General features: G+C 38.2%; 1 protein-coding gene across 5 annotated transcripts in view; it reads left to right on the top strand.

Moving 5' to 3' along the window:
• Positions 1-13,168, top strand: part of UEVLD (UEV and lactate/malate dehyrogenase domains) — a 56,532-nt gene that overhangs the window by 40,460 nt on the left and 2,904 nt on the right. For all 5 annotated transcript variants that reach the window (XM_027532182.1, XM_027532184.1, XM_027532179.1 and 2 more), the window contains 3 exons: positions 384-557; positions 9,444-9,507; positions 11,774-11,897. In XM_027532182.1, coding sequence (XP_027387983.1) covers positions 384-557; positions 9,444-9,507; positions 11,774-11,897 — 362 coding nt within the window. The remainder of the gene's footprint in view (positions 1-383; positions 558-9,443; positions 9,508-11,773; positions 11,898-13,168) is intronic.

Raw genomic sequence — 13,168 nt, 5'->3', positions numbered from 1 at the left:
AGTGTTTTAATTTCAAGGTAGAAATTCACCTTAAGCTAGATGTAAAAGAGAACTTGATCAATGAAAAAATTTATCTTCTGGTTTTCTATACCCAGTTTTCATCTTTCATCCTTAACTGCTCTAGGACATGATCTGTTTTCCACTCTTAAAAATTTATATTTAATACAAATTTATGTAAAATGATGCTGAATACTTGTTAGTTGTTTTTAATTATTAATTAAAATAAATTTATATAATAATAAATAATGCTTCCAAGTGCATGTAAGATCTAAGAAGAATGTATAAAGGTTTTGATATACTTATTAAAGTATTTTGTTCAGGAACTAGGCTAGAAGTATATATTAAAAAATAATTTATATTTTCACCTTGTATGTAATATTTAGTGGAAATCATGACCTATGTGACTTGGAAACTGAGTGCATTTCCTGCAAACCGAGTGATTGGAATTGGGTGCAATCTGGATTCACAGAGATTACAATATATTATTACAAATGTCTTGAAGGCACAGACTTCGGGAAAAGAAGTATGGGTTATTGGTGAGCAGGGAGAAGACAAAGGTAAGAAATACATGTTTATTAGTTATATTGATAATTGATATCACCAGAGACCATGGTATGCATATATGCACAGTTCTGGGGACTCCACTTGTGGAGCCTAGTTGGTTTTCCTTCCACATTTGAGTGCCTTTTGTGTGTGGAGCCCTGTATTGTGAATAAACTCTACAAATGTGTCATTCTAATTGTATTTACTCTTGTAAATAAAAGGCAAGACTCCTTAGGTTATGTATTTTTATTTTTATATTTTATATTTGAATTTCAGCATCCAGGATGAATTTAAAAGTTTAATTTTCGGGCGAGCAACATTTAAATAAACCTTAAAGCATACACAGGTCTTCCTTGGTGGCTCAGATGGTAAAGAATCTGCCTGCAATGCAGGAGACCCAGGTTCAGTCACTGGGTCTGGACCATCCCCTGGAGGAGGGCATGGGAACCTAGTCGAGCATTCTTTCCTAGAAAATCCCCTGGACAGAGGAGCCTGGCAGGCTACAGTCCATAGTGTCGCAAAGAGTCAGACTTGACTGAACGACTTTTACACACATGTAAAGCATGTACTCAGAGGTTAAAGCATCTGCCTGCAATGCTGGAGACCTGGGTTCGATCCCTGGGTGTGTGACTTGGAAACTGAGTGCATTTCCTGAAGATTGGGAAGATTCCCTGGAGAAGGAAATGGCAACCCACTCCAGTATCCTTGCCTGGAAAATCCCATGGACAGAGGAGCCTGGTGGGCTACAGTCCATGGGGTCACAAAGAGTCGGACACGACTGAGCGACTTCACTTCACTTCAAAGCATGTACAGAACTCTTTCCTTTACTTTCCCATCCTGCAGTCTTGCTTTCCTTTCCTAAGTCCAGACTTTCTCCCTAGGTGCATACTTCCTGTCTCTTTCTCACCTTTTAAACAGAATATTCACTCTTTATTTACCCTTATGGCCCCGACCCTTTTTTTCTTTTAACCAGCTACTTGCTCTGTGCTCTGTCCCTACCATAGAAACCATTCATAAAATCTAGTCCCCCTGGATTTGAAAGCCCTTTTTCCTATCCCACAAGATTGCTTTCCCTATTTAATTCAATAATCTCTTTTTTTTCTTTATTATTTCTCTCATGTTGTAAAGTCAGGTTGGTCTGGTGATAAAAGTGCACTATCCTAAGTTTGCTAATTTTCATTCATTTTAAGCAAGTATATCTATTCACTATGTAAGATGCCAGTGTGATCCAGAAGAGGCACAGAACACAGCCTCTGCCTTCGCCACTCTTAAAAATTATTCTGGGGGCTTCCCTGGTAGTCCAGCGGTGAAGACTTTGCCTTCCAATGCAGAGGGGTGCATTCAGTCCCTGGTCGGGGAGCTGAGATCCCACATGCCTGGGGCCAGAAAACCAAGACATAAAATAGAAGCAATCTTGTAAAAAATTAAAGATTTTTAAAATGGTCCACATCTAAACATCTTTTAAAAAATTATTTTAGAGTGATTAGATAAAATTTTTTATAAAGCTATTTTGGTTGACATTAAAAGTATAGGGCAGTCTTTGATTAAGGGCCAGAATGAATATATTTTAGACTTACAGTGCTTAGACATTTATGAGTGAGCATTTAACATGGGTTGAAATGACTGGAGAAAATTCTATGCAGGCCATCATTGAACTGCACTTTGGAAGAATGAATAGGATTCAAATAAATAGCAAAGAGTCAGAGAGACATTCCAGGAATGGGAAAACAGGCAAAGGTACACACTTAGGTATGGCGTGTTCATGGGATAAAAATATCTAGACTGCTTGTTGCACAGTTTCAACCAGATAAGCTTGGTTGATAACTCATTTAGGAGGTATTTTTTTCTTGAATACCTGGTAAAGGGTTGGAAAGATTATCAGGCAGAGGGGAGCTATTAAAGGTATTTGAGCATGCCAGTGATATGTTGAAAAGGTAATCTGGAGGAAATTAATCATTGCTTCCTCATTTAAAATGTATTGTTGTTCCAGTTGCTAAGTCGTGTCTGACTCTTAAAGTGTATTATTACTGCTTTATTCATCCTATCGGTGCTGAGGGGTAGAGCATATTGTAGAAAAGAACTTCTCTGCCTGTGAGGAAGTGATCATTTAACTCAAGAACCGGAGGAAGATTTAAAATCTGTATAAATCTGCACTGGCTACCTAGAAAGTTCAACGCTAGAAAGACTCAAGCAATAGAATAAACCTTTATAAAACCTGACTATGTGATTCAAGCAGACATAGCTTTTCAGGCCCAAAATGCTGACACTAAAGACTAATCAATAGAACAAGAATAGGGGAGCAAGTAAGAACTTGGAGCAGATGTATTTGAGTAACATGTCTAGGGATGCAAATAAACCCAAGACCCAAATTGTTACTCACTATTGCCATTTGAGTTGTGGTCCATGTTGATCTCTTGCTTGTCTGATTATTGTAAATCTCCCAGTTAATTTGCTCTTTCCCCTCTTGTGTGCCCTCTAAATGATGCCAAATTAATAATGATATTAGCTAAAACTTACAGGGTTTGCAGTATGTTTCACATATTAATTTAGTCTTCCTAAATCACATTCCTCTTTTCAAAAACTTTCACAGGCTTCCTCTGACCAAATCATTCAATTCTTTTACTTGCCATTCAAGTAGTCCCAAAATACAGCCCTAATCTTCCTTCCCAGTTATAGTTATGAAGGCAGTCATGTTGTTAGACAGCTGGAAGCCACTCAGAGGGTCATCGATTACAGTTTGTGGTAGGGAGTCAGCAGTGAATGCGGGAATAGTAGGAGTGACCGTTCCAAGAGCCTTTTCAGGTCAAAGAAGGACTAAAACCAGGCCTTGTGCCTCTCGGCCCTGCCCCACAGCTTTGCTTCAGCCACAGGCATCTTTGCCCATTGTGTTTACTTTTTTCATAATCCCTTCTCCTCCTCACTCAGCATATTCAAACCTTATTCTTCAAGGTCTCAGTCAAGTCCCTCTTACTTATGCTTTGAAGTTTTTCCTGATCACATCATCGCACAGATTCCTTCATTCGTTTGAGTTCAAAGCTTTTGCTAGCTAAATGTAATTAACCATATATTGTCTCAAGATGTTTATTCTTTTGTAAAGTTGCTGTTTATTCTGATCCAATTTGAATTTTGTCTGTGTACCTTCTCCTTATTTAAAGTGTAAATTATTAAGCTGTTCTTTTAGTTGAAAAAGTCATATTCACATTGCAAAACAATTAAATAGTACAAAAAGATAATGTAGAGAAAAATGTCTCCCTTCTATGCCAGACACCTAGTCCCTCTCTCTAGAAACAATGCCACCTTTTAGAAATGTTCTGTGTAAAGACAAGCATATGAAATATACATCATTCTCCACCTTGTCTTCTTTCTAATTGTTATGACTTGGAAATGACTGCATAATAACATATAGATATCATTCATTCTTTTTAAGTACTGGAATACCAAAATGTAACCAATCGCCTAAGTGATAATTTTTGAATTAATAAGAACATTTTACATTATGGTTATATGAGTATCTCAAATTGTAAAGAGAAAATAAAGGATGGTGTGACTTGATAAGTAAACCTAAGACACTTTGCTGACTGCTGTTGGAGCCGCATAAATGAATAAAGACCCTGTCTTTAGGCAGGTTAGAGACTGATACAGAAAGTGACTATAACAGGCAGTACTGATGAGCCTTAAGAGAGGTCCAAGAGAAGTAGGGTAAAAGCACAAGGAACTGGGCTTCCCTGGTGGTCTAGTGGTTAAGATTCTGCTTTGCAACGCAAGGCACACCAGTTCCACCCCTGGTCCAGGAAGATTGCACATTCCTGGGAGCAGCTAAGCCTGAGAGCTGCAACTACTGAAGCCCTCGTGCCTAGAGCCCATGCGCCACAAGGAAGAGTAGCCCCACTCCCTGCAGCTAGAGGAAGCCTACATGCAGCAGTGAAGACACCACAGCCAAAAAATAAATAAATGAATAAGTAAATACATATTTTTTAAGTACAAGGAATGGAACTCTCAAGTAGGAACTAGAAATAGATGTAGATGGATGTGAATTGAGATTACTTAAATATAATTTATGTAATATTTGATACATAGAATATATATAATGTATATATTTGTTTTAAAACATAGTTGACCAAACATTCATGGATCCATACTCAATTAAGAACATTATGAATGCCAGGGAAGCTATTTATGTACTCCCTGACCCATCTCCCTAAGTCTAGTCTTGTCTCATGTTCATGCCCAGTCGTGTCTGAGTCTTTGTGAGCCCATGGACTGTAGCCCACCAGACTCCTCTGTCCATGGAATTTTCCAGGAAAGACTGGAATGGGTTGCCATTTTCTCCTTTAGGGGATCTTCCCAATCCAGGGATCGAACCTGCATCTCCTGCATTATAGGCGGATTCTTTCCCACTGAGCCTTGGACTGCTGTCAGGTCACTTTTTTATCATGTCTTCTACTTTGTTTCAGAAATAATTACATCCACTGATTGGTGGGTTTCCCTGGTGGCTCAGACGGTAAAGAATCTGTCTGCGATGCAGGAGATCCAGGTTCCATCCCTGCATTGGGAAGATCCTCTCTGGAGGTGGGAATGGCTCTAGTATTCTTGGGTTTCTCAGGTGGTGCTAGCAGTAAAGAACCCACCTGCCAATGCAGGAGACATAAGAGATGCTGAATCGATCCCTGGGTGGGGAAGATCCCCTGGAGAAGGACGTGGCTTACCGATTCCAGTATTCCTGCCTGGAGAATCCAATGGACAGAGGAGCCTGGTGGGCTACAGTCCATATGGTTGCAAAGAGTTGGACACGACTGAAGTGACTTAGCAGGCACACATGCACTGATAGGTAGTCTTCCCTCGGATTAGAGGCTCCCTCTGCTGGTTTTCCTCTGCTGGGCTTCCCTGGTGGGAATCCACCTGCAATGTGGGAGAACCTGGGTTCGACTCCTGGATTGGGAAAATCTGCTGGAGAAGGGAATGGCTACCCACTCCAGTGTTTTTGTCTGGAGAATCCCATGGACAGAGGAGTCTGGCAGGCTACAGTCCATGGGGTCACAAAGAGTCAGACATGACTGAGTGATTCACTTTCTGCTGGTTTCATGTGTAGACACCAGTTGGTTATGTCTTTGTATTGGTGACACCATAGCAAAATTAGAATTATTTTTTTATTGAGTGCTTAGTGTGTGTATTAAATGCTTTGTAATCTTATTTAAAATTTAAAAACACCCCAAAAAGGAGGTGGTGGTTTTTTCCAAATCAATATACAAGGAAGCTTAAGACTCAGTGAGTTTAACAACTTGTCCAAGGTTACACATTTAGTAAGGGCAGAACTGAGATTTGAACCCTGGGTTTGACTGCAAAGCTGTACTTTTTCTTGCAGTGACTTAATTAGATAATTTCTCTTAAGCCTTTAGTATATAGTGTCTGGCACAGATTAACACTCAGTAAATGGTAGCTGTTATGACAGTGATCAAGATGGAAAGATGGTGAGGAATAGAAAATTGGCAAAGGGACGTGGAAAACTATACTTGGAAATAGGCAACATTAAGATTTAGAAACAGTTACAAGAATAACAGATACGTGTAAGTAAAATTATTCTCTTTAGTTATTTCCTCTACAAATGACAATTACAGCATGACATGGGGAAGAATTCTATGACATGTAAGACCCTTTAGGATCTGTTTCCTGCTTCCTTCCTGGGCCTCATCTTCTGCCATTCGGACAAGCATTTTATGCTAGTCACATGATCAACTTGCAGCTTCCTGAGGGGCTCATGCACTCTCATGCTTCCTTGCCTTTGCACCTGATACTTGCTTTCCCTGAACATTCATTCACTTGGCTAAGTCCTGCTTATCCTTCAAGACTGGGCTTTAGTGCCACCTCTCCCAGGAAGCCTTCCTTAATTCTCCAGGTTAAGTAAGCTCATGCCTCTGTTACACTCCTTATCACAGTACTACAATTGCATGTTTACCTGTCTTCACCCCACCAGACTGTAAACTCCTTGAACTTGGAATGGCCTCAGTAAATATGTTTTGAAATATTTTGAATGATCCTGATACCATCTTTTTGTAATCATAGGTCATTGCTGTGCTCCACCAAATTAGTTACATGTGATTTGGAGCTGCGTTTTTAGCTGTGATAGTGAATTCATGTAAAGTGCAGGTAACTCCTTCAAGTGGTGTTTTAGAAATCCAAGGACTGGACCTCAAGACAGTGTTAGCTCATCTGCTGTGTGCATCAGTCTTACCTAAGGGGTAGGTGTTATGTTTAAGGGAAAAGAAATATCCCATGGTCATTTTTTATTAAAATTTTTGGGATCAGAGGATTACTATTCTTAAGGAATAGAATCAGAAAGATAAGGATTGATTAGATGCAATATTTGAAAGGGATCCTTAAACTAGGATAAATATGCATTTAGGAAGTGTGAACGGTTGGGCAATAAGTGAACAAAAAATGAAATAATTAAGTCTATCTAAACTTAACTGAAAATCCTGACTGTGTCAGAAGCAAATTTGAGCATAGTGAAGCTTTCTCCATCTCTCTGAACATTGTTTTCTCATGGCTCTTAAAAGTCTAAACTCAGAGAGGAAAGATGAAACGTGATTATGTTTGTAATAATAGCAGTAGTACTCATAATTAAATTCCAGACTTCCTGGTGTCCTTTCTTTTCCCATACCTACCTTTCCCTTTTTATTTATTTTCCCAACGTCTGTAAACGCTCGTTCATCTAGCAGACTATTCTCTGCAATTTTCTGTCTTTTGTGAATATACTAATGTACCAAACTTTTAGAAAATAATTCATGTATAGTCCTATTCAAGTGAAACATTAAAAAAAAGACCCTTATTAATTTGTCCACATGCATTTATATTGTTCATGTAACAATTTCTGGTTTTGCTTTTTTTACTTAATATAAAAACTTCTATGACCTTCAGTGGCTGTCATTGACATAGACACTGATGCTGAGGTTTTTTGTTGTTGTTTTTCTTTTTATCTTAATTAACCGAACCAGAGATGCTCAAGTGTCTGCCTGGAAGCTGCTACATTCTTTGAGGACTCCTGAGGATCTCCCACAAATAATCCAGTCTGTTACAGTGAAGGGGGTAGTCCTCAAGAGCTTGCCGTGGTACTACTGTGAACTTCATTTCTGTCAGGGAGTAATGACTTCCCTTCACTTCAGCCTTCCAAATGTCCTGAATTCTTCTCAGAGGAAAATCTTTGTAAAGTCAAAGCCATAGTCATCTCCCAAAAGGGGAGATACAAAATCCCATATACCATTCTATTCATCTCGATAGTGTTCATTTCTTTTCTAGCTCAATCATTCTCTCTCTTGGGTATCTTGAAACTTAAAGATCTAAACTGCAATCTCTAGTGACCCCATTAACATTAAATAATAAGGGAACCATAGAGAAAGATGAAAACTGATTTTTAATATCTACAAATATATATGTATATAAAAGCAAAAAAAAAAAAAAAACTTCTAAAACTTTTCCATGTTTTCCAACTTAACCGTTCCAAGTATATTTTGCTCTTTGTTTAACATAATTATGGATTGTATGTGAGGTTGGTTCTCTATTGCTTCTTGTGCATTCTTTTGGTAGAGAATCTGTGCCAGAGGACACAGAAGGACACATGATCCCTGCCCCCTGGAAGCTTACAATCAGTTTGAGAAGGGAAGGTGTCCTTTGTTGCTGATGCTGAGAAATCACTAATTGGCCTCATTTTTAATGCAGTTTAGAAGAGCTGTGGGAATTCTCTGGCAGTCTAGTGGTTAGGGCTTGACACTTTTACTGCCAGGGGCTGGTTTCAGTCCCTGATCAGGGAACTAAGATCCTACAGGCTGCATGGCGCAGCAGAAAAATAAAACAAGAAAAAGAAGACTTGTATCTTAAGTGTAAAATATGTCTTACATATCTGAATGTATTTCTATTTTGCCTACCCAAAGGTTTGTATCAAAGAATGTCTTTACAGTGATGAGAAATCAATGACTATTAAAAAGGTTTCAGAATGTTATTTTAAATTTCGTATTAAAGTATGGTATAAATATCTATTTCACATGTATAGCTTTGAGTTTTTAAATTGTTTTTATAAATGGTTTAGTGAGAGGAAATGGAAAACCCAAATATGCTTTTACAAAACAAGACCCTGCTCTCTGACACCTGTGGAAGTCTCATCCAGAGTGTATGTGCTTAGTTGCTTAATCATATCTGGCTCTCTGCAACCCCATGGACTGTAGCCTGCCAGGCTCCTCTGTCCATGGGATTCTCCAAGCAAGAATACTAGAGTGGGTTGCCATGCCCTCCTCCAGAGGATCTTCCCAATCCAGGGATTGAACTGAGGTCTTGCCCATTGCAGGCAGGTTCTTTACCACCTAAACCATGAGAGAAGCCCAAGAATACTGGAGTATGTAGCCTATCCCTTCTCCAGGGGATCTTCTCGACCCAGGAATCAAACAGGGATCTCCTGCACTGCAGGCAGATTCTTTACCAGCTGAGCTACCAGGGAAGCCGTAGGTGACCAAATTATTTGTCATCTGGTGATAGAAATTAGCCTGTGTGGTTCCTAGTGGAGCAAATGCCAAGAGCTTACAGCACATGGGAGCCTATTATACACTGCCTGCTGAGAAAATCTTTCTACTCAGTCAGTAAAATGGCCCAGTGTTGAGAGAGAACAGGTAACAGGCTGCAAGTAGACTTTGGGATCATGTTTTGAGGGAACTACAGCTGTATGCCTTCTCACCCCAGGCAATCAATACAGCACATTTAGTGCTACCAGTGGAAGTATGCAACTCTATCCAGAAGGGGGGAAATGTTTATGAAGTTTGATATAGGTACCCTTGACTGCAAATGATCCTTTATCACATCTTCCTCCTAAGAGAGTTATTGACAAGATAATAATCAATTTTTCATTTAATTTTTAGTGCCCATATGGAGTGGCCAAGAGGAAGTAACAAATCATGACTCTCAGATGCAGCTGTCCAACAGGTAATGCTGAATGTAGATTTGCATGTATCCAACTAAAAACCATACACTTCATAGCTAACATAATGGCTATTTGCATGGCATGCACTTACCAGGCTTCTGCAAATAAAACTAACTAGTATGGACAAATCCAGAGTGCATGGGAGCAGTATTTTCTGTTCTTCGATTTCTTATCTCAAAGTAGATCTAAGAGTGTTTTACAAGCCTAATACTTAGATACGAAGTTGACTTTTTAAAGGGTGGAATAGACTCCTTATTTGTAGGCAGTGATTTACCACTTCTATATTTAAGATATAGGATCTTGTATCTGAGGATATTGGCTATTTTCTTAAAAGTAGAGGAGAATTGGCCCATACCACTTAAAAATCAATATGTATTTATTAATCCTAGTTAAATACATTTGGAAATTAGTCTAATGTAGATAACCCCCATTATAATTTCAGGTAGAAACCAAGTATAATGCACAGATCCTTGACTCTTTTGTGTTTATTCAGAGGCCTTCTAGGGGTCTGGACCCCATAGGTTGGACTCTACATACTATATATTTTCATGCCGTTTGTTGTTTTACTATCTCATAATATAACAATTCTGGTTCAGGTGATTTTAGCTTTTTAAACCTTCAGTTTATGATTTTTAGACTGTAACAACTGGAAAGAATAGCCTTATATTGAGAATAGTAATATGTTGTAGAATCCATTCTAATCTGCTTCTCTATATAATCCTGCATTTATAGCTTTCAAGAGGAATAAATTCAAACATGTTTGTTTAATTTGTATAATTTTTAATTAGTTACAAAAAGAACGTATGCGCTTATAAAACTATGTTTTAATTAAAGTATAGTTGATTTACAATGTTGTGTTAGTTTCTGGTGTACAGCAAAGATAAAGCTTTAAGTACTGCAGATGTCTATAAAGTGAAAAGCAGGGGTAATTCCATTCTCCAGAAACAGCCACTATTAACAATTTAGCGTCCATGTGTCCAAACGTTGTTTTCTCATGCTTCTGCAAGGATTATCATCATTATTGTTGTTTTTATAATACATTTATGCTATTCGTATTATCCTGCAACTTACTTTATTTCCTTAATAATAAATGTTGGATATTTTCCCATATTTTACACATAAATGTACTTTATGTTCTTCTCAAGATCTATATATGGTCCTACATTTGGTAGTGATCTATTTAATAAGTCCTCTTTGGATGAATTGTTTCCAAAATTTTTTCTGTCTCCAATAAGGCAAGCATACTTGTATGTATATCTTTGCATAGTTGAGCATATTGCTATAGGACAAATTCCTAGAAGAGTAATTTGTAGATCAGTTCAGTTCAGTCGCTCAGTTGTGTCCGACTCTTTGTGACCCCATGATTCGCAGCACACCAGGCCTCCGTGTCCATCATCAACTCCCGGAGTTCACTCAAACTCACATCCATTGAGTCAGTGATGCCATCCAGCCATCTCATCCTCTGTCATCCCCTTCTCCTCCTGCCCCCAATCCCTCCCAGCATCAGGGTCTTTTCCAATGAGTCAACTCTTCGCATGAGGTGGCCAAAGTACTGGAGTTTCAGCTTTCGCATCATTCTTCCCAAAGAACACCCAGGGCTGATCTCCTTTAGAATGATCTCCTTTAGAATGGACTGGTGTTTCTAGATCAGGTGTTGCCAAATCTTCCTCTTAAAAACTTGGATAATTTTGCACTTTGAACAGCAATTATGGGAATGCCAATTTGTCTGTAGCTTCTCTAAAAGTAGTTATCAGTCTTTTTGTGAAAGTCGCTCAGTCAAGTCTGACTCTTTGTGACCCCATGGACTATACAGTCCATGGAATTCTCCAAGCCAGAATACTGGAGTGGGTAGCCTTTCCCTCCTCCAAGGGATCTTCCCAACCCAGGGGTATTGAAACCAGGTCTCCCGCATTACAGGCAGATTGACCAGCTGAGCCACCAGGGAAGCCCATTAGTCTTTTTATTCTTTGCCAATTTTGATGGGAAAAATTAATGTATTTATTATTTTAGCTCATATTTAGTAAGTGTTAGTGGTGGTAAGCATCTTTTTATATTATTAGGCCATCTGTATTGACTCACTGTGGACTGCCTAATATTTTAAGAAAAGCTTAATTACTGGGCTGTCTGTTGGTTTTCCTAACAATTGTCATATAACTCTTGTGTCATAAAAATATCTAATTAATACCTTATACATAAGCTAAAACTGTTTATACATATTTTGTGCATTTTATGAAATCATGATTTGTCTGTTTTATTTTTATAACCTAGGGCCATGGAACTATTAAGGGTAAAAGGTCAAAGATCATGGTCTGTTGGACTATCAGTAGCTGACCTGCTTGACAGTATTGTGAATGATAAAAAGAAGGTCCATTCTGTATCAATTTTAGCAAAGGTAATTGCTATTCTCATTCTCTCATCACAGTTTTAAATATTTATATTATTAATATAACAAAAAAGTGCTATTCACACTGTAACCTGGAGTCGTGAGTACCACCAGCTTTCAGAGTAACACATGGGAGAAGATAGTTTGGTCTAACCCCTATCTTGCTTGGCTATGGGAAGTCTGGACTTCTATAAGGTTGCCCTTCACCCCCATTAATTCTTGGAATTCCCAAGAAACGTTTATATATTCCATAAACTTCTGGTTGTCATTTATCTCCCCAGCCAGCCAGGTCACCCCAGGCTGACATGCCAACTGGTCTTAGCTGGTCATCAGTCTGTTTCTCCAGTTCAGGTTGTCCTTTACTGCTTTATTCCAAGTATAAAGTTCCTAAAGCACAGCTAAGATGAGGCCCAAATGCTTAATCAAATATTCACAAAAACTTAGGAATACTGGAAGGGAAATAAAACATGGAAGGGAAAACTGAAAACAGGTCACCAAATTTGACTGCCCTCAGAGCCCACGTTAACCCCTCCACTGGGAATCCACTCTAACAATCTTTTTTCTTTCTTTCTTTCTTTTTTGAGAGTTTGCTTTATTATTATTATTGTTGTTGTTGTTTTACAATAGAAAACAAATAGCTATGCTCTCAGAAAAATGAATTTAAAAAGAAACAAAATCACAGAAATTTATTAACAGCATTTTAAAAAAGGCTTTTGAAAGATTTATTGAAATAAATTATCTCAGCCTAAACATTTACTCATCACTCTTTTTTCAGTTACTTCTCAACATTTTAAGAACTTTGTTATATAAAATACATTTAACTTTGCCAATAATGTTAGATAATACTGGGTTCTTCCCCAAAAAGACTACTATAAAACTATGCTTTCAGACATTAAAGAAAAACTTAATCCAGGAGAACATAAATCTGAACTATGTAACCTATGCTTGCATGTTTCATATCCTTCAAGTTAAATGCATCAAGGATTTGAAAAAGTTCAGACCTGGGTCAGCTCCAAGGCAGGTGGACACAATATCTTAACTTTCCATGTTTAACTAAACCAACAGGAACCAAGTTATGAAAATGAGGGTCTCCAGGGAAGAGAGATATAAAAAATATCTTTTATTTCTTCAATAAAACCCTTCAAAATTTACTCTCACATTTCCTCCAAAGATCAAATCCACAACCTTTGGCATTGCCTAATTTACTTTACCAAGGAATTAAAACCATGAACCAAAGCCTGATGCTTAACGCTTTCAGTGCTGACCTTCCCCATGTCCAG

This window comes from Bos indicus x Bos taurus, chromosome 29, assembly GCF_003369695.1.
Source record: "Bos indicus x Bos taurus breed Angus x Brahman F1 hybrid chromosome 29, Bos_hybrid_MaternalHap_v2.0, whole genome shotgun sequence".
NCBI lineage: Eukaryota > Metazoa > Chordata > Mammalia > Artiodactyla > Bovidae > Bos > Bos indicus x Bos taurus.
Note: the sequence above shows the minus strand (reverse complement) of the source record. Positions and strands in the feature narration are given on the sequence as shown.